Source organism: Marmota monax, unplaced genomic scaffold, assembly GCF_021218885.2.
Source record: "Marmota monax isolate L192 unplaced genomic scaffold, Marmota_monax_Labrador192_F-V1.1 WCK01_AAM20220418_F8-fsc00024, whole genome shotgun sequence".
In the NCBI taxonomy this organism is placed as follows: Eukaryota; Metazoa; Chordata; class Mammalia; order Rodentia; family Sciuridae; genus Marmota; species Marmota monax.
Window position 1 is genome coordinate 36167792 of NW_026695224.1, and position 20459 is coordinate 36188250.

Here is a 20459-nt window from a genome sequence, read left to right on the forward strand (position 1 = left end):
GCCCGGGTGGCATGTGGCCCGCGCAGCTCTGGGAAACTCGTGAAGTGGCTTCCCCTCGGCATGGGGTCCTGCGGTCAGGACCGGAGGGCAGGCTGTTGAGAGGAAGGCCCCCAGGACGGGCTCCACCTCTCGCTCCCACCCTGCTGGCTGCCTGCTGGCCTTCACCCTCCCTGCACTCCCCTGCCTGGGAGGAGAGGCAGGTGGTGGGGCAGGGCCAGGCCGCTTGAGGTCTGGGGAGGGGAGCCGGCCAGGCCAGGACAGCTGCACCGGGAGGCAGGGTGAGTGGACGGGTGTCCAGGCCTGGGTGGGGGTCTGAGGCTACTGCTGCCCAGGGCGGTGCTGTGTGAAGGAGGCCGCTGTCCCTGGGGGCCCAGGCCCAGCAGAGCCCAGCCGGCACTGGGTGTGGGAAGCAGGAGGGGGCCACCCTGGACCCCAGGAGCTGTGCGGTCCACTCCTGAGGCTGTCTTTGACACCTTGTCCTTAGACTTGTGCAGACCTGCAGCTTCCAGCCTCTCTCTCACCTCTCTGATGTCTTATTTGTAATGTTCTAGAATGTTCTTTCCTCACTTTTCACAGTCTCCTTTTTTGTTGTTTGTTTCTTTTGGTACTGGGGATTGAATCCAGGGGCTCTCAACCACTGAAGCCCTTTTTTAAATATTTTATTTAGAGAGAGGGTCTCACTAAGTCGCTGAGGCTGGCTTTGAACTTGCCGTCCTCCTGCCTCAGCCTCCCAAGCCTCTGGGATCACAGGTGTGCGCCACTGTGCCCCTGCTCTCACGGAGTCATTCCAGGCCCTCAGTCTTCCTGGAGCTGGGAAGGGCCCAGGCTCCACATTCACCCAGCTGTTCTAGAATCTTCTGTGCCGTGTCCGCCTCCCTTCCCAGTAAAAGCAGGAACCCCTGTGAGGGGGCAGGGCAGTGCAGTCCAGCCAGGTGCTGTGGGAGGCCAGGGCTGTCCAGAGCCCCCGCCCCCCGCAACCACCACAGCACAGTCCGGTGCCCACAGGAGCGCTGTGCTGGCAAGGTGCGTCTTGCTCCCTCCCCACGGGGGCACGGCCTTCAGAGCCTCGGGTCCGGCCGAGGGGCTGGACACTGTGCAAACTCAGTGCCGGGCCTCTCAGAGCCTCTGTCCAGTCCTGGGCCTCTGCCTCCCACATTTGGTCAGGACTTCACTTTGACACAGTTGAAAATTACCCAGAATGGAAGCAGGCTTCGCTCTCTCTGTTGCCCTGGTGATCAGTGTCCGGTTCTATCTTGGGCTAAACAGTGTTTCCAACTTCTCTGTTGGGCCAGGTGGCCAAGTTTCTTTGCTACTTGCTCGTTTGACCTCCCCTTTGTGCGTACATAACTGCCACGTGCTGCCACTTTCAGGGACACTGGCTTATCAGCCCCAGGCCCATGAGCTAAGAGGAAGGTCAGGCGGGGGCTTCAGGAACATTCACAGAATGTTCCAGAGAGAAAGCCTGGGCCCAGTGGGTGTCGGAGTCAGATGGGGCGACGACTGTCCCCAGAGCAGCACAGCTGTGCACAGGGGTGTGGGGTGGCCTGCAGCTTCTCCTGGGGACCTGGTGGGTGGTGGCTGGGTGGCATTCGACCAGGGAGGTGAGGTCTGTGTCCTGGGCAGCCCCCTGATGGGCAGTGTCCCCAGAGTGGTCTCTGAGCCTGTCTCCTGCTGCACAAGGGCTTCTACTGATGAATCCTGATGGTCCAGGCCAGTGTCAGCTGCAGCGGCTGAGGACAGAGGACTGAGGGGCAGGGGCGCCCCTTGGTGCAGGTGAGCCTGGGGCCGAGTGGACAGCTGGCCGTGGCGGGCAGTGGCAGCAGGAGCGTCTTGGGGCAGGTGAGCCTGGGGCCGAGTGGACAGCTGGCCGTGGTGGGCAGTGGCAGCAGGAGCCCTTCTGTTTTGTTTTTAATTTTTGAGACAGGGTCTCACTGTGTGGTCCAGCCTGGCCATGACCTTGAATCCTCCTGCCTCAGCCTCCTGGGCACTGGGATCACCAGTGCCACCCCACCTGTTGAGGGGCTTGGAGGGAGGACTCCAAGGGTGGGCTGAGGGATCCATGCTGGGTCCCCCTTCCTCTCATGTTCCTGGGATTTTCAGACAAGAGAGCAAAGACAGAGGCCAAAGCACACTCTGGAACCCGCAGGACCTGCCCCTGGCCTGTCCTGCGATCAGCACAGGGTACCCGTGGCCCTGTTGACAAGGCCAGGAACAACAGGCCTGGCTCCTGGGGAGCAGGTGTGGCTAGAGGGCAAGTGGTGGGCAGCCCATCACGAGGAAGGAGGGGCAGCTTCTCAGGCCCTGACCAGCCCGCTCTGGTGTCTCGTCCGAACTGTCCACCAGAGGGCAGCAGCCGCAGCAGCCAGGACAAGAGTGGGGCGGGAGACGCAGGATGCCAGTTCAGGGCTGGTCTGTCCCAGGCCTGCGGGCTCCTGCCTCCTGAGAGAGACCCGCCCCTGGCAGGACCCTGACCTGGCTCCTGAGCTCTGGGCTCTCTGCCCTTTCACAGATTGGAGGCTGAGGCCTTCACAAGGGTGACTTCTTCAAAGTAGAGTGCCCAGCAGGGCTTGTGGCCCACACCTGTAACCTAGCAACTCAGGAGGCTGAGGCAGGAGGATGGCAGGTTCCAGGCCAGCCTCAGCAACTCAGCGAGGCCCTCAGCAACTCAGCGAGGCCCTATCTCAAAGTAAACAATAAAAAGTGATGAAGTGTGGCTCAGTGGTTAAGTACCCCTGAGTTCAATCCCTGGAACCAAAAAATCCCCCCAAACTAGAGTACCCAGGACTCACTGCTCCCACGGCAAGAGGCCCTCCACTGCTCTGGGCATGCAGGGGGAAGGGCAGGCCTCATGGGGCCTCATCGGGCCTCGAAGCCTGTGACCAGGGCTCTGTATCTGGAGAAGAATCTGCTGACGGGGCAGCAGGTGATCCAGGATAATGACCCTGCTGGGGGGAGCTGTGCTGGTCAGCCGCCTCCGTGATGACCCTTGACCCAGTTGGCCTTGGTATCACCTGGGCCCACCCCGGCCTGGCCGTGCCCGCCATGTCCCTTACAGATGTCTTGGTGCTGAGTTGGGATGGGTTGGATAAGCAAAGTCCACACGCTGGGAACCCCCTCAGCAACTTGGTCCCGTAACTGGGGGTGGGACCACCAGAGCCAAGAGACAGACCTGCCCTGGGGACAAGTGCCCACTCCCTCCCACCAGCCCCCTGCCCTTAAAGCCAGAAGCACCCACGCAGGACAGCTGTGGGCTCGCCCACGCACCAGGGCGGGACTCTTAGGATGTCCCACACGACTCCCTTGTGTCCCAGGATGGGTGGTGCTGGGGACCACTGGGATGCAGTCAGACCCAGAAGTCATGGACTTGTCCCTGCTTGTTGGGCCACACCCAAGCCAAGGGTGAGCTGTCTGCCCCGGGAGCAGGGGGAGTGTGCCAGAGTGCAGGGCGGGCTGCCAGGAGCCGAGAGCAGACAGCCGGGGGACACATGTGGGCCGGGCTCTCCAGGGAAACCACTCCCTGGCACGCAGACACAGCCATCCCAAGGAACTCGCCACGTGCTCACAGAGACCTGGTAGCAAACTGGAGGCCGGGAGGCCTGCTGGCTGAGCCCAGGCAGGAGACCAGGCCCCAGGGGGGCTGCAGGGAAGAGCTGGAGGCCAGGGGGCTGGAGGCCGAGGGGGCTGGAGGCCAGGGGGCTGGAGGCCAGGGGGCTGGAGACCGAGGGGGCTGGAGGCCAGGGGGCTGGAGGGCAGAGGGAACCAGCCTCTCCTGACACCTTTGTGACCCACATGAGCCACCCAGGTTGGCCACATCTGCTTCACTCGGGAGGTTTGACCTCAGGCTTGCCCAGAGCCCACGTGGCCAGCCACCTGACACACTGGGGCCCGGTAACACTGGCCCATAAGATTACCCGTCACAGGAGAGACAGGGATGCGCTGGGGTCTCTGGACCTGGGCTGGAGCTCTGGAAGGAGTGGGGGCCACAGTGTTGAGCAGGCTTTGGTGAGCGAGGTCCTCGGTCTCCACAGGCCGAGTGTGAAATGCTGGCAGCCTTCACCTGCAGGTGCTCAGCAGGCAGCCGGATCTAGGAGGGACTTCGGGGGAGGTCTGGGGGGACTCAGGGGAAGAGGGGAGTCGCTAAAGAAGAGGTTGGGCTCAGAGCCCCCAGGCAGGCAGTGTGGATGAGACGGGAGAAGGCTGAACCCCGGCTGCAGAGTTCTGGGACCGTCTGTGGGGCTGGGGCCTGAACATGGCTTGGGCCACGGAGAGTTCTGGGGGAGAGGCAGGGCAGAGCTTAAGGGGAAAGGATCAGAGACAGCCAGCGTAATGCTGTGCTGTGCTGCAAGGAGGCTGGGGAGGCTTGCTGCAGGCCCGGTGCTGATGTGCGCAGTGTGGGGCAGGGGCATCTCTCAAGTGGCAGACAGTCCTCACACTCCAGGCCCACGGGCACCCAGGCTGTGGAAACCCGATGTGGTGCTCATCAAGACTCAAAGTCCTGCCCATCAGACTGCGAGAAGGCCCGGGCAGGCCAGAGCCAGGAGGGTGGAGGGGCTGAGGGCAAGGACCACAGGAAATGGCTGGAGCTGCTCAAGGCCTAGAAGTCCAAGGCCCAGAGGAACCCTCCAGGGTGGGTGACTCATCACAAAAGGTCCAGGAGTGCTCAGCATCGTGGACGTTCTCTGCTGCTAAGGTCCAGTCATGAGGCACAGTGCTGGGGCACAGGGAGCCCACGGGGAAGATGGGGTGCTAGGTGGGGGCTCACCCAGCCCTCTTCCGGCCCATGCTCCCTGCATGTTCTGGTGAAGAAGTCGCCCCACCTCACAGGCTGCCTCAGCACAGCGTGCCCAGGTAAGTGAGCCACGTGGCACGTCTGAGTCAGAGAGGCAGCTGTGCACCTGGGGAGTCACCTGTCTGCACTCCTCAGCAGGAGGTGCCCTCCACTAGCTCTGTGGACACTTGCGTGGGTCTTGCCCTGTCCGGCATGTTCCTTTGTCCCATCAGACTTCACTTACAAAACACGTCAAAGACAAGCCAGGTCTCAAGGTGGCGGAGCAAGCGCTTGGCTGAGCTCTGCTTTCTGGGTGTGCGGCCCTGCGGGCAGACAAGGCTCTCCACACACCAGGAGGGACTGGGGTCCCTAAGCATGTGCAGGAGACCTGGTGCTGTCTGTTGGCAGAGGCTCCCGAGGCTCTCTGGGTTTGCTCTGCGGGGTGTAGCAGGGGTGAGGCCTTGCCCTACACCTCTTTCCTCCCTCTGATCCTGCTGGGAGGCCATCCCCAAGTAGGGGCTGGGGGGTTCCGGGGGGATTTTACCTGAAAATCCTACCATGAACAGGTTTCCAGGATGGATTTGGGAACCCTAGAGTCACCACCAAGCATGGGGCCAGGTGGCTCTGGGCTGGCCCCACCCCACAGGAGCAGGCTCTGAGTCAGGGTTCTTACCCTCAGGGCCAGTGCACAGGGTGGCTGGAGTGAGCTAGTGCCCTCTCAGGCAAGAGCAGGGTGTGTGCCGTCCCATCTGTGCCCTTCGCCCTCCAGGTCCCTGGAACTCTGGGGCGAGGAGGGTCCTGCCTGGCCCCTTGGGAGACCTGGGTCTGAAGTCTTCATGGCACCCTATCCAGGGAGCCGGCAGCTCCACCCACAGGAGTCACGCAGCCTGGCCAGGGGTGGGCCTGTGGGTTCTCAGGGTGCCCCACCCCAGGCTGCTTGGGGACGGACCCAGCAGGAGCTTTGGGCCTGGCCTGGCCTCTCACCCACTGGAGCCCACCACAATCCCCCCCGCCCCCCCAACCTCAGAATGTCGGAGCCACTGGAGAGAAGCGCAGCCTCCAGCTCAGCCTGAGCCGCAGACCCTCCCTCGATTTCGAAAGTCCTGTGGTTCTGCCAGAGGACATTCCAATCCAAGACTGCTGTTGAACCTCCTGTCTCTGGGAATGGGGGGAGACCAACCCTCCCCTGCTTCTGATAAAGGGACCGGGCTCCCACCCTTGGGCCAGGTCAGAGCTGGCCTGTTCCCAGGTAGGTAAGAGGGTGTGTCCCAACTCCGCTGCGCAGGCCACTGGGGCCCCAGGGAATGAGGAGGCAGGCAGGGATCCGCAGAGGGTGAAAAATTGTGGGTCAGAATCCCCGGGCCACCTGAGAGGACTCTGGGCTCAGCAGCAGGACACAGGAGGGCCCCAGGCCTGACCTCTTTCCACCTCCCAACTCAGTGCCCCCCATGCCACGGGCCTCCCTAAGACAGAGGCCCCAGAGTCTGGCCTGGGACCTGGAGGAGCATCACCTGACGGTCTTCTCCTGCCCCAGGACAGAGCAGGCCCCAGAAACTCTGGGCTGGCGGGACCCAGCCTTCCTGTGGCTCGCGTGTCTCCCAGAGGAGCACAGCTGACATGGGCGAGGTGTCAGCCCTCTGCACTGGGAAGGTGCCAGAGTTTCTCTTCTCAGGAGGTGGTCCTCGTTGCTGCAGAGCTCCGGAGCAGGAGAGCTGGTCTCCCGGGCCTGGGCCAGGTAGCTCCGGCCACAGGGACTGAAGCTGTCTCGGCAGCCCCTCTCGCGTGGTGAGTGGGGGGCGCTGAGTGTGGGCCAGCTGTAATGAAAGACAGAGGCCCTCCACTCCTCGGGCCTGGCTAGGAAGCTTCTGCCGAGCAGGAACCACACCGCTAGAGAGTGCCACCCACGAGGGGCGCGTCTCAGAGGCTGGGGGTCCTCAGGGGACGCAGGGAAGGGCAGCAGCCCCCGGCAGGTGGGGAGTGTCTGAGGTGTCTGGTCTAGAGTACGGGGGGTGGGGTGGGCCGGGAGGCCAGGCTGAGGGCCAGGACCTCATCAGAGAGGGCCAGGGGAGATTCCGAGGGGTGTGGGGCTGTGTGAGGAAGATGACCCTCCCGGGCATCCAGTAGGGGCTGTGTGGGATGACGTGGGACACAGAGGAGCCACCTACCAAGGAGAGGGCTGGATGCAAGATGGGGAGGGCAGCTCCTAGGACACGGAGGCCAGAGGCACTGTCCACCTAGATGCTGGGAGCCAGGCTTTGGGGGCAGGGGTGGGTGTGGGCCATGCTGCTGTGATGGAGAGTCAAGGGGCCCAGGGTCCCCAGTGCAGATGTCAGCCTGGGTTGTAGCAGGAGGAAGGCCCAGCAGCTAGCTGGAGCCACAGGGTGCTCCCGGGGGAGGGATGGAGGGAGGGGCCACCACTCCCCCTCCTTCCTGGGTGCTCCTTTGGGGGCTCCGAGGTGCTAGTGTTCACAGTGGTCAGCTGGCAGGGGGCGGTTCACACCCCTGTGCCACATGTGAACACTGTGCCAAGCCCGTGTGCTCATGGCCTGCGTTGGGAGGGCACTCGTGGGTGCTCCTCCGGGCACAGTCCTTGTCTGCTGGTCTGTGTGCAGGTGCAGTGGTGGGGCAAAGAGTGTGCGTACACCTCTGTGCAAGTACATGCTCCGTGGTGTGTCTGTGAAGGACCCTTGGGCCTCTGTGCTTCTGGGCAGTGTCACCAGGGCCCCGTGGTTGGCTGGTGACCAGGCCTGGTCCCTCTCAGCTTGGCCACTTGGAGCTTGACTGGCAGGTCAAGCTTTGGGAGTACGTCCGTGGCCCAGGTCCCAGGGGTCTGCTGCAGGTCTGCTCCGGGGCCTCTCTGTGGCCTGCTGGGCTCCCCAACCCTTCAGTTAGTCCTGTGCTCTGCGTTCAGCTTGGATGTGGCTGGAGGCAGAGCCTGAGGCAACGGCGGCCCAGACCCAAGGCAGGGCAGAAGGCCGGGGTTTCCGGGGCAGTCCCCACTGTGCAAATGGGCTCATCCTCCCAGGGACACGTCAAGGCTGAGCATTTATGATGGCCTCCTTCACGCTGGCCAAGGACCAGAGGAGAGGGAGGGTCCAGGGAGGCCACGCAGGCAAAGGCGTCTGTTTCAGGCAAGGAAAGGCCATGGGGCACAGTGAGAGGCAGCCAGGGAGGAGCGTCCTCGAGGCAGAGTGTGGCCCCTGCCTCACACCAACCCTGTGAGGTCACTGGTCTGGGGAAGTAGCCAGGATGTCGTTCTCTGTCCCAGAGTAACGCATCACCAGGCGGGTGGCCTGGCTCGGGCAGCCCTGTCTCATCACAGTGCCCAGCCGTGTCCGGGCCTCCAGTGGGCCTCCAGTCTGGTCGTCCCAGTTGGACTCTCTGAACCAGGGCCTCCGTGCCACACGGGGTGCCTTCCAGGGGCACTCTGTAGACAGCCAGGCCAGGGCAGAAGTCGTCCTGCCTGTGCCTCCAGGGGGTCCAGGCTGCCATCCCTCCTCTCCAAGGAGCCCCCCAGGCTGCACTGGCCACTAGGCAGGGCCAAGGCCTGCTGCCCGCGGCGTCGACAGAAAACGTGACCGACTGCAGCCTGGGATTCGAACCCAGGGGCGCCAGGCCCTGAAGCCTGCCTTTGAGTGCACATGGCTCCCCCGCTGCTCTCCTAAGGGATCTCTGCAAAGGGACCAGGCTGGCCACGCCCAAGGACTCGCTCCCAGGCCTCACCCAAGTGAACAGAGGACCTGGTGACCAACAAGACTACGCCAGCATGACACTGAGACCGATGGAAGGGACAGGATGGCACAGAAGCCAGGAGGCTGCCCCGCAGGCCAGGGACGCAGGGGCTGTGGCAGGAGGGGCCTGGCAGCCTAGCCAGAGCCTGTTTGGACGTGGGGCACAGGGGCTGGCTGCCAGTGTGCCCTGCGCTCAGCCCAGCACCAGCCAAGGAGAGAGAGGCCCAGGAGAGCAGGAAGCAGACGCAGCCTCAGGGACCGGAGCGCTTGTGAGGGGCGGGGGTCTCACACTCCTCTGGGAACGAGCGCGTGGGGACGTCTGCAGAGGGCTGGGTGGGGCTGGCCACCCACAGACACGGAGCAGCTCCACTCAGACATGTCAGGTCAGGGGTAGAACGTGACACAGGTGGCCAAAGTGGGGGTCCAGGGACCGAGGTCAGGGGGGACACAGGACCCCATCACAGACACGTGATCCCATGTTGGGAGAACCAGGGTGCTGCTGCTTCAGCGCTGGCCCTGCCTTCTGGCCCGAGTGGCCATCGCTGTGGTCAGCTCCCCGTGTGCACTTCTAAGCCTGAGCTGAGCACTGCCCATACGGGGACAGCACCACCTGATACGCTGCTGCTCCACCCTGGACACCTGCAGAGGAGCACTGCGAACTCAGGAGGGTCCAGGCAGACAGGAGCAGGCCAGGGAAGGCAGAGCGCCGCCCAGTCCTGGGCCGGTGTGGCCAAGAGACTGCCCCGGGCTCCCCGCGCAGCTCCTGAGAGGAGCTGGGAGGGAAGTGGAGGGAGCCCCAGGGCATGGCAAGACAGCGCAGGGACAGAACAGGAGAGCCGAGGGCCAGGCCAGCACGTGGGGACCAGGGCCAGGGTGGTGCCAGCCCCACGCAGCAGAGGGCCAGGAGAATCCCCGACCGCGCCCCTGACTGCAAGGAAGCTGCGTGCAGGCCGACAGGTGAAAAGCAAAGTCAACTCAGCGGCGTCACCGAGGCCTTGCAGGATGTGGGGACGAGGCAGCTCCAGGCTGCGGGAGAGGGCAGCTGGCCGCGGCTGGCTGGGCCACCAACCGCTCCAGTGAGACAGACTTTGGAACCTCTGAGGGTGAAAGTGGTTTACAACCCTGAACTACACATCCGGCCAGACCCCTGGTGGGGCCGAGGCCCAGTGGACAGGCAGGTGCTCAGGGTCTGCTCAGCCGTGAGGCCTCTCGGGCCAAGGAAGGTGCGAGCAGAAGTTCAGGGGAATCTGCAGAGTCCAGGCCGGGAGGCAGCACCCGGGCAGGGCTGGGCACGGCCAGGAGGGCAGGCTGCGGGACCAAGTCCAGCACTGTGAGGGCGGACGACAAACGGCAGGGGTGCAAGGGGCACAGTCAGACTCCAGGAGGGACCACCACCTGGAGGAGGCGTTGCTCCTGACTCCCACTCAGAAGTGACGGCCCCAGTCCAGAGCTGCAGGAGGGAGGCTGAGGCCAGATCTGGTCAGGCTGGGCAAGAAGGTGAGGCCATTGGTTCTGTGGCCAGTGGCAACGTGCAGAGCTGGTGGCGAGGAAAGTGCCCGGTGAGGCCACTGTCCAGAGCTGCTGAGGTGACCAGGGAACAGCAGCCCAGGGCACGTCCCACCGAGGGACCGCAGGGCACGTCCCACCGAGGGACCGCAGGGGTCTTGTCAGAGGTTGATAAAGGATCACAGAGGAAGGGCCATGAGGTAGAAAGGTCTCAACTCAAGCACAACTGAGCGTGAACATGGACAGGGGAGCCCAGGAAGGGACACCGAGGACAGAGAGCGGAGGACACTCGGCGCGGCCTCTTCGCCCGGAAGTGCTTTTCAGCAGCAAGGGGAGATCTCCGCGGGTCTGAGTTTCTAGAGTCCAGAGGGGCCGCGTCCTGGCGGGAAAGGAGTCAGGGGACAGCTGTAGATAGAAACCGCCACCAGGTCAGAGCCGTCACTCTCCCTGTCTCCCTGGGCGTTGTTACTTTCCATGTCCTTCAGAGGGTGGGGACGGCGCTCAGCTGTGGGTGGGGCCGGGCTAGTCCCTTCTGTGCTATCCCCTGCCTTCCCTCTGGTGAGGCCTGGGCTGCAATGACAAAAGTCCACCTGTGGCGGGGGGTGGGGACATTGACCAGGGAACAGCAGCCCAGGGCACGTCCCACCGAGGGACTGCAGGGGGTCTTGTCAGAAGCAGTGGGGACATTGCAGGTACCACCGCAGACGCAGACGTCTCCACGCGTGGCAGGGGGCAGTGGGGACAGTGTGGGTACCACTGCGGTCATCTCCACGGGTGGGCACCGTTGTGGATAAGGGAAGTTCCCTGGGGCCCACTGTCCATGTCCTTCAGAAGGAAATTCCAGAGTGTGGGCAGGTCTAAAAGGGCCCTGGGGGCTTCAGGAACAGAGAGAAAGCCCCGGTGAAGACCTGGGCAGGAAGCCCTGCTGCCGGGCGGAGGCTCAGCCACGAGAGCCAGAGGAGGCGCAGCGTCGCTGGGGACATGGCCCCAGAAAGAAGAGGGAGACAGAAATCAGAACAAGACCCTCAAGAGAAAATAAGGCAGGCAAGCAGCCTCCACCCAGGGACACAGTGACACTAAAGGAAGGGAGCAGAGGATGAGGTGTGGGGTGCCGTGTGGGAAGGATGCGGGGCTGAAGGCAACTCTGCAGCCACGAGGGACCCTGGCTTGTGGGAAGGAGCACTGGCCCAGGGGGAGGCTAGCAGGGCAGCCTCAGGAGCAGGAGCCGTGCACACAGGGACGTGAGTGAGGGGTCCCTACACACAAGGCTGAACCACCCTCCCTGAAACAAGACGCCACCACAGGCTCTTAAAGCAAAGCCAACCGGTCGGGCAGTGGCCACGCCTGTCATCCCAGCCACCTGGGAGGCCAAGGCCGGAGGCTCACAAGTTCCAGGCTGGCCTGGGCAGCTCAGCAGGAATGTGTCCAGATACAGATCAGAGTGCCCAGGCCTGGCTCAGTGGTGGAGCCCTCTCCTAGCGCACCCTGTGCCACAAAGCTCTGAAACACAAGGACAGGAGCACAGGTTGGAAACTGCAAAAGGTATCAGACAAGACGATCTTGAGAGAGAGGCGCCTGTGGCCAAGTTGGACCTGAGGTGGCTAGGGCTCAAGCCCCGCACTCGAAGCTGCCTCGAAACATTGAACCAACCTCGTCACCCGCCACAGGACACTTTCACAGGCTGTTGTGGGGAGGATGCCCTGCCTGTCCAAGAGAGGGCAGGGAGGCCAAGCCAAGTGGACATTAGGCTCTGGAATGAGGGGTGCGCTGTTGGGTGCTGGTGCCCATGAGCGCCAGGCTCATCATCCTCTAGCCACGTGGAATCCAGTTTCCACCTGAGTGCACCTAGGTGCCTGGTCTTGCGGCGGGACTCGGTTTTTTCCACTTTTTTCTTTTTGGTTTGATACTGGGCACCCTACCACTGAGCTGCACCTCAACCCTTCTTATTTTTTTTTAAATATTTATTTTTTTTAGTTGTGGTTGGACACAACACCTTTATGTGATTGTATGTGGGGCTGAGGATCCAACCCAGGGCCCCACGCTTGCCAGGCGAGCGCGCTACCACTGAGCCACAGCGCCAGCCCCTCCCCTTCTTATTTTTTATTGTGAGGCAGGATCTTATTAAGTTGCCCAGGTTGGCCTCCAACTTGTAATCCTCCTGCCTTAGCCTCCCAAGGAGCTGAGATCACAGAGGTGTGCCACCATGTCCAGCAGGATGGGGGTCTTTTCTGTCCAGGGTCCTGGTAAGCACCCAGGATGTCCTGCCAAGGAACAGAGGGGCTGGGGGGCATAAGCACTGAAAACCCCTGGAGTCCCCAGGAGTATGGGGGCAGATGGAGGGACGAGAGGGCCACAGGAGAGGGCTGACAGCTGCCCCCGGCCCAGCGCCCTGAGCAGCTGTTTGAAGTAAGTGAACAGGAGGGAAACAAGCTCAGAGACCAAGGCACCTACCCGGTGACAGAGCGACTCGGGCAGAGCCAGGGCTGAGTGTGGCCTCCCCTTTCAGAGGCAGGAGGAAGGGGAGGAGCTGGCCTGCCCTGGGGGGGGGGGGGGACAGGCAACCAGAGGACCTGGCCCTGATCTGTCAGAGCCTTGACATCTGTGGCTCGGGCAGGTCTGAGGCCACCCGGGGCAGAGGAGCCAGCAGGCCACCAGGTGGGCTAGCGTCCCTTAAACAGGGCTGGCTGCAGCCTCGGTGTGCTTGTCCGAGTTCTGCTCTAGGCTCACCACTCCTCAGCCTGGACGGCAGTGCCAGCCCTCGGGTCTCCAAGCATCCATTCTACCCCCTCAAAGGGTAGGCGCTGGTTACTCATTGAACACACGAGCTGTAAAGGTGAACCCGGGGCCGTAACCACCCGGAGCAAAGGCCTCTGTGCTCCTCCTGGCAGGTGGAGGGCGGCTGTCCTCAGTTGGCACAGGTCAGCAGGGACAGACACCAAGGCAACCTGAAGCAGACCCCCGGGGCCTTGCGATGTGGACCAGCTGGTGGCTCTGGCCCCTGGTGGCCGTCTGTGCTGCAGACTCATTCCGGAACGAGGCGGAGAGGATCATGCGGGACCTGCCTCTTGTCGATGGGTGAGTGACCGCCTGCCTCGGCAAGGCTCACACGCAGTGGGAGCCTCGGTTTCTCCGAAGCGTGGCCTTTGCCCTTCACTGGGCTGAACTTGGTGGAGTCTCCCAGGGCCCCCAAGGGCCTCAGCAGAGGAGCCTATAGGCTGGGCAGGTGGAGGCAGTGGCCAGACGCCCAGCTCCTGGGGCTCCTGGGGCTCAGAGCTGGTGATACAGAGCCCTGCAGCCTGACTCCATCTCTGTGTGTCCAGGTAACGAGGCAGGGTCCCCTGCCTGGGCCTCAGATTCCCTGAAAGCTGCAGGTAAGGGTGGAGTCCAGCCACTCCATGGACATTTGTCTGGCTCTTCCCCCAAACACCGCCAGACCCCGATGCCTCCCTCACAGCCTCATGGAACACAGGGTGCCCCTCTGCTGCTGTGTGTCCCTCTGACCTCCCTGCTGCCCTCCAGCCTCAGCAGGCTGCTTAGAGCCTCTCTCCTGCCTCCAAGGATGAGGCGCCCTCTGGCTGTCCCTTTACCCCCACGCTGGGTCACCAGGTACACCTCTAATGAACATGCCCTCCCGACCCCGGGGCCCTGAGGCCCCTGTGCCCGGGTCCTATGCCGTCATCACCTTCCTGGGTGCTGCGGCCACGCTTCCCACTGTCCCTGAACTGCAGCTGGGCTCTGGCTGCTGGGCCCTCCCTGATCTGTGAAGGTGACTCTCCCCACATCCCAGCTTAGTTGCATCCAGGGTCTAGGTTCGGCAGGGTCACGGGGGCCTAATGGATGCTGCGCTAGCCTCTGCTCCGGAGGCACCTCTGAGGGAAGATAAGGGAAGCCCAGACGCCTCCTACCCGGCTCCAGGGAGCAGAGGCCACTCAGGAAAGGAGGGCAGGCTACCATGGGCCAGTGGTGTCCCTTCCCCACATTCCCTGCTGCCCCCTGGCCCAGCTTGTCTGGGTCTCCTGCCAGTGCAGAGGACCAGGGCCCCGGGTCTCTGTTATGGAAGGAAGTGACCCAGGCCCCCCTGGGCACGCCAGGCGGGGGAGGGCTGCAGAGGACTCCACTGTAGGGAACGGGAGCCAGGGAACGTTTCTCCCTTCTAGGGGGCGAGGGCAGCTGGGCAGAAAGAGGGGCTGAGTTCAGGAGGGGGCTGTCCAGAGCCCACATGAGGATAAGGTGGCCTAGAGAGGGACAGAATGCCAGGGAGCTGGGCTTGGGGGTCTGGGGTGGTCCAAAGAGGGAGGGAGCCAGGACCAGTCTAAGTAGAATCAGACCACTAGTCCTGACCAGTCCACATTAGCTGCACTGACCACTGGGAGACCCAAACAAGTGGTCCCAACAGCAGAGAAGTCCAGGGGGGTCCTGCCATGGCACCCCTGTGCAGGACTCAGTGAGGCCGCCATTCCCACAGCTGCCTCAGGGGCAACAAACCGCCGTCTGCCAAGGATAGTTTCTGGGATCTGTCACAGGACAGAACTCAGCCACATGGCCACACCCGGCGTCTCTGCTCCAGTGGGCCATGTGCCTGCCAGCATTGTGGGGCATTGTTCCCAGGAAAAACAGGAAGCCGGCAAGGGCCCAGCATCTCTCCCAGAAGCTCTCTTCCCCTTGCTGGGACCCCACCCAGGACCCCTGAATAAGGAGAGTATATCAACTGCCTGGAAGTGCAGTTTGAGCAGCCATAGGCAGAAGGGCCGGGCCCTGCCCTCCCCTGCGGGGTCCCCTCCTGCAGAGTGGGCAGAGCCTGAGGCCATGGGGGAGTGAGGGCGGGCGGCCTCTGCTGCCCTCGGCCGCCCCGCCCAGGGTGGGGCAGACTTCCTCAGCAGGCTGTGCTGCCCTTTCCTGCTGGGAGAGCCCAGGGGCTGTGCCCTCACCCGCCCACTTCTCCTCCGGACAAAGGTGTCCTGGTCGCCCCAGGAGGAGCTCGGCACAGTCCCATCTGCCCAGTCCCTCCCACGTTCATAGAAGTCCTTGATTTTGAAAAATCACACCGTGTGGCAGGTGCCCTCTAGGGGCCCAGTGGGGTGCCCAGACCTTTCCTGGGGAGGGACTTTCATATGCGTGCCCAGGGCGGCTCATTCCCAGGAGTGCACTTGGGTGGGCAGCATGGAGGGGCACCACATTCTGAGACCCTGTGGTGACAGTCGTGCCTGAGGTGTGGCTGTGGCTGACCACAGCCTTGAGGAGGACAGCGGGGACAGTGATCCCCGAGATCATGTGGCCTGTGAGACGGTAAGCATCTTGGTGTGTGTAGTTGTGCTCCGTGGTGTCCACACACGGACTGCTCTCCTCAGAGTGTCCACATGCCTACATTAATGGTCACCCACTTGCCCCAGGCTTCACTCTGAAGATGACACCAAAACATTCCCATGTGGCTGCCCAGCAAGCTGAGGCACAGAGGGGAGGGAGCTGGAAGTTGACAGGGGCCAGTCCTGGGGAAGGGGAAGTGGAGCCTGGAGCCCTGGCCACAAGTCGCAGGCCCCAGACAATAACAGCAAGGTCTGGGGTGCCAGAGTGTCTCCTTAGCTGTCTTGTGCCCACAAACTGGACACGTGCAAGTCCCAGCTCAAGGGATTCCAGGCTACTCCCAGCCTCTGCTGGGGCCCAGGGTCTAGGACTCAGGCCTGGGGCTGCTGGGCAACCAGAGGAGGGCCCTGGCAGAGCTCCCTCAGCTGCCCCTCCTGACACACCCTCTCCCAAGGCCCTAGCCCCACGGCTCCCGGGAGAGTCTTGGGGGACCTCAGTCCTGGGGCGGCACAGGAGGATCTGTGGAAATGGGCACAGGACTCTTCCCTAGGGATAGTCAGCAGAGGGGCCCTGTACCCCCCAAATCCTGCACCTGATGCTCTGCTCCCTGGAAGAAGGGGGCCAGTTGCACCCCACACCCCAACTTCCTCCTGAAAGGGTGGTTTAATCTTCAGACTGAAAATGGTCAGCCTTATCCAGGTGGCCCCGCAGGCACCCACCCCCAGAGACTGGGAGGCGGAGGGTCGCCTGTTCTCTCCTCCTGGAGGTGGGGACTGCCCAGCCACTCCCTGGCCAAGGGGTGGGCCCAGCTGGATGCTCACCTGAGTGCAGGTGTGTCAGCCCTCCATGGCCTGGCTCTAGCCCTGAGTCTGGGAAGCAGGAAGGAGAGAGTGGACAGCTGTGGCCCAGGAATCAGAAGCCCCACCTTCAAGTGGCCACTCTGACTACTGGACCCCTTCCTGGCTCCCCAGGCACAATGACCTGCCCTGGCAGCTGCTGAATCTGTTCAACAACCAGCTGCTGGACAAGAGGGCCAACCTGACCACACTGGCTGACACCCACACCAACATCCCCAAGCTGAAGGCTGGCTTTGTGGGGGGCCAGGTATGCACCCCCACTGGCAGCCCCATCCCCTGGGGGCCTGGCTGAGGCCTGGCCTTGCCGGTGGTGGGGTGGCCTCCGGGTCCAGTGGGCCCCGGGCTCGTGCAGCTTCCAGGAGGGATGGGGGACCAGATGCCCGAGGCCCGGTGCCACCAGCTCCTGCCCCCTGTCCCTCCAGTTCTGGTCTGCCTATCTACCTTGTGAGACTCAGAACAAGGACGTGGTGAAGAGGACGCTGGAGCAGATGGACGTCATTAACCGCATGTGCCAGATGTACCCCGAAGACTTCGTGTGTGTCACCAGTAGTGAAGGTGGGCCCTGGCTGGCCTGAGCCTCCAGCTAGGCTTGGTGGTGGAGGGGCAGGGGCAGGCGTAGGCGTAGGAGGTGTGGTGCCCCTCGGGTGCAAGCGCAGTGCCCCTCCACCCTGGCTCTCCTCAGGCATCCGGCAGGCCTTCAGGGAGGGGAAGGTGGCCAGCCTGATCGGTGTGGAGGGCGGCCACTCCATCGACAGCAGCCTGGGTGTCCTGCGGGCACTCTACCACCTGGGGATGCGATACATGACCCTCACTCACAACTGCAACACACCCTGGTAAGGGTCCCCACTGTGGCCACTGGGGTCAGGAGGTAGGACCAACCCCCCTCCACCACCAACGGTCTCCTTCACCTCCTGGGAGTCCCAGGCCTGGCCTTGTCTGCCAGGCAGGTGTGGCAGGCCCGGACCCCTACCTAAGACAGCTGCTCTTTCTCCAGGGCTGACAACTGGCTGGTGGATGACGGAGTTGACAAGGCTCAGAGCCAAGGGCTGTCAGACTTTGGGCAGGTGAGGGGGTGGGGGAAGTGCCACAGTTCCCTGGGAGAAGGCAGAGGTCCAGGGAGAATAGCAGGACAGGTGCCTAACCCTCAGGACCTTGGTTTCCTTGTCCACAAAATGCAGCTAGCTTACCCAGGGCTGGGCTCATGGAGCCCCCTGGCCTTCAGAGTGCTGATCCTGAGGCCCCCAACTTCCAGCCGCTGAGGGTCAAGTGACACCAGACTCAACTCCCAGGCCTTGGCCTTGGGTGCAGGGAATGGCCCCACCCTGGGCTTGGCTTTGGGTGCTGGGAGTGGCCCCGCCCTGTTCTTGGCCTTGGGTGCTGGAAATGGCCCAGCCCTGTCTCCCACAGCAAGTCGTGAAGGAGATGAACCGCCTGGGCATCATGATTGACCTGGCTCATGTGTCAGTGGCCACCATGAAGGCTGCTCTGAAGCTGTCCAAGGCACCAGTCATGTTCAGCCACTCCTCGGCCTACAGCCTGTGTAGGCATGCCCGGAACGTGCCAGACGATGTGCTCCAGATGGTGGTGAGGGGCTGGGCTGTGGTGGGAGTCCCAGCCTGTCGCCCAGCGGGTCCTCCCCAACTCAGCCTCCCCTCTCCCCGGGGCAGAAGGAGACGGGCAGCCTGGTGATGGTGAACTTCTACAACTACTTTGTCTCCTGCTCTGAGGGTGCCAACCTGTCCCAGGTGGCTGGTAGGTGGGGGTGTGAACCTCCCTGGGGGAGGCTCAGGGCAGGGCCTGGCTCAGGGCCCAACACTTGCCGTTCCCACCAACAGACCACCTGGACCACGTGAAGAAAGTGGCAGGAGCCGGAGCCGTGGGCTTCGGCGGGGACTATGACGGTGTTACCAGGTAAGGGCTGTGACCTCGTCCCCTCGGGGGCTCAGGAGGGAAAGCATGTCCTGGGTGCAGCAGAACCCAGTTCTCTTGGCCTGGACACAGGCTCCCGGTGGGGCTGGAGGACGTTTCTAAGTACCCAGACCTGATTGCGGAGCTGCTCAGGAGGCAGTGGACAGAGGAAGAGGTCAGGGGTGCACTGGCTAACAACCTGCTGAGAGTCTTCGAGGAAGTGGAGAAGGTGAGGACAGGGTGGCTACCTATGTCCTTCCCGCCCCCTCCTGTCTGCCCCTGCCAGGCAGGCTGCCCAGCCCATCTGTCCCCAGGTGAGCAACCACAGCGAAACTCCAGAGGAGACACCCATCCCACTGGACCAGCTGGGCGGCTCCTGTAGGACTCAGTATGGCTACTCAGAAGCCCCCGGCCTCCACCAGCAGCCAGGGGCCCTGCTGGCATGCCTGGTACCTCTGCTCTTCAGCCTGCAGCCCCTGTGACTCTTCTGGGATCAAGGCAGACAGGCTGGTCTAAGAGCACAAGGCCCAACCTCTCCTGTGCAAGCAGCTGGGATTGCTGGGGGGAGGGGGACAGCCCAGGACAGCCCACAGTAGACTCAATAAAAGCAACAGCCCCTTGAGAACCAAGGTGTGTGTTGTCAGACCCTAGGCCCTGGAGGGGCTGCTCCTGAGCACATGGAGCACAGACCTATGAGAACAGAACCTGAGTCCTGGTGGGTACGGGCCAGAGGGAGCCCAGCACCTCTGAAATAGGGCTATGCAGACATTGTTTATGGTCTTTTAAAAATACAGTCCAGCTGGGCACAGTGATACACGCTGTCATCTCAACGACTTGGGAGGCTGAGGCAGGAGGATCACAAGTTCTGGGCCAGCCTCAGCAACTTAGCAAGACCCTGTCTCAAAACAAAAACTGAAAAAGGCTGGGGATGTAGCTAAGTGATTGAGCACCCGGAGTTCAACCTCCAGTACCAAACAAGCAAACAAAAGACCATCATGGTCCAGGAGGCTCCATGACTACCTGCCCACATGGCCTCTGTGTACACATCTAGTCTGACACTCATGCACACGCATATGCTTGTACACAGACATACCTGCCACCCACCGCCAGCAGCTGTGGTTCTGCAGAGCTGAGAGGAGGCCCAGGAACTTGCCTTTGTAAATAATTCCCTTGGCTCAGCCTCTTTGGTTAGGTGGGACCATGAGGTCTGAGCAGAGGGGCTCCAGGGCCCTGCAAGGTCATCATGCATTTTGAACAGCAGACCTGCAAGGACAGAGGAGGTCTCAGCTGACCTGCCCGGCACTGACCTCTTTATCAGGCAGACAGGCTCAGAGCCTTCCCATGAGGCCACTGGGGTGTGCCAAGGTGATAAATCTCAGGAGGAAGGAACAGCACAGGGCAAGACCCAGGCATAGCACCGCTGCACCTTCTGGCCAGAGCTGCAGGCCGCTCCCCCTGGACCCATTGGCAGACCTCTGCCCAGCACCTCAGGCCCCACCCAGCCCACAGGGTGCCCGGTCCTTTCCATCTGACTTCCCTGGGAGAAGACCAGGTAGAGGGTGACCAAAGCCCTTGGGGGCTGAGTGCAGGGTCATCTGATCGGGTCTGGAGTCCTCCACATGCCACATGCCACATGCCACAGTGGGGGCAAGCAGGCCCGTGCCTAGGGATGGAGCCACTGGCACAGAACGCAGCTCAGTCGCCTCTTTGCCTGTATGGCACATCCAGCGGAGCAGTGGTCTACCAGGGATCCAGGCATTCTGAAGGGGCATTTGCTGATTACTTAGGGTCAACGTAATGTGAAAGGGGAAAACAGTCCAGCAGGGGTTCTGTCCAGAGTTCTGCAGAGGCATGACCCTCACTTGGCTAGCTGGGGAGTGCTTTCTCACAAGCAAGGCAGCACACTGCCACCCTGACGACTCAGGCTGAGGCACGAGGATCCAGGCTTCGGGCCAGTCACAGCAACTCAGCGGGATCCCCCTCAAGATAAAACTAAAGGGCTGGGGTTGTGGCTCAGCGGTAGAGTGGTTGTCTCACACGTGTGAGGCCCTGGGTTTGATCCTCAGCACCACATAAAAATAAAAAGTAAAAAAGATATTGTGTCCATCTACAACTAGAAAAATATTAAAAAATAAAAAAAAAAAACCAAAGCTAAAGAGGCTGGGGGTGTGGCTCAGTGGCAGAGCACCACTGGGCTCATCCTGTGCTGCAGAAAAAGAACTGCTGCCATGCTGGCTCCACAGAGACCCAACCCACATTAGGGTCTCACCGCAGCACCCAGAGGAACACACCTGCCTGCCCTCCAGGCACTTCTGATTTGGAGAGCGCTTCCTGCTCACCACCTTACTTTTCGGTCATCCCTCATCCTAATGATGTGGTGTGGGCTGA

At 62.3% G+C, this 20459-nt stretch overlaps 1 protein-coding gene across 4 annotated transcripts; it reads left to right on the forward strand.

Moving 5' to 3' along the window:
* Positions 1 to 261: 261 nt before the first annotated feature.
* Positions 262 to 18696, forward strand: Dpep1 (dipeptidase 1). Of its 4 annotated transcripts, XM_046435163.2 has the most exons (12): positions 262 to 278; positions 1681 to 1773; positions 12894 to 13080; positions 16278 to 16410; positions 16586 to 16718; positions 16846 to 16996; positions 17158 to 17227; positions 17571 to 17747; positions 17831 to 17915; positions 17999 to 18074; positions 18165 to 18300; positions 18386 to 18696. In XM_046435163.2, the coding sequence occupies exons 3-12, from the start codon at positions 12977 to 12979 to the stop codon at positions 18551 to 18553; spliced, it is 1233 nt and encodes a 410-aa protein (XP_046291119.1). In that variant the 5' UTR covers positions 262 to 278; positions 1681 to 1773; positions 12894 to 12976; the 3' UTR covers positions 18554 to 18696. The 4 variants fall into 4 exon arrangements, with proteins under 4 accessions (XP_046291119.1, XP_046291121.1, XP_046291118.1 ...); XM_046435165.2 differs by lacking the exons at positions 262 to 278; positions 1681 to 1773 and adding an exon at positions 1820 to 1839; XM_046435162.2 differs by lacking the exons at positions 262 to 278; positions 1681 to 1773 and adding an exon at positions 5875 to 6017.
* The last annotated feature ends 1763 nt before the right edge of the window (positions 18697 to 20459 follow it).

What these genes read in the sequence shown, in the direction of transcription:
- Dpep1 (XM_046435162.2), top strand. Translation starts at nt 5,933, where the DNA reads ATGGGGGGAGACCAACCCTCCCCTGCTTCTGATAAAGGGACCGGGCTC. An exon ending in GACCTGCCTCTTGTCGATGG is followed by an intron (nt 13,081 to 16,277) that starts GTGAGTGACCGC and finishes CTGGCTCCCCAG; the next exon opens with GCACAATGACCTGCCCTGGC. An exon ending in TCTTCGAGGAAGTGGAGAAG is followed by an intron (nt 18,301 to 18,385) that starts GTGAGGACAGGG and finishes ATCTGTCCCCAG; the next exon opens with GTGAGCAACCACAGCGAAAC.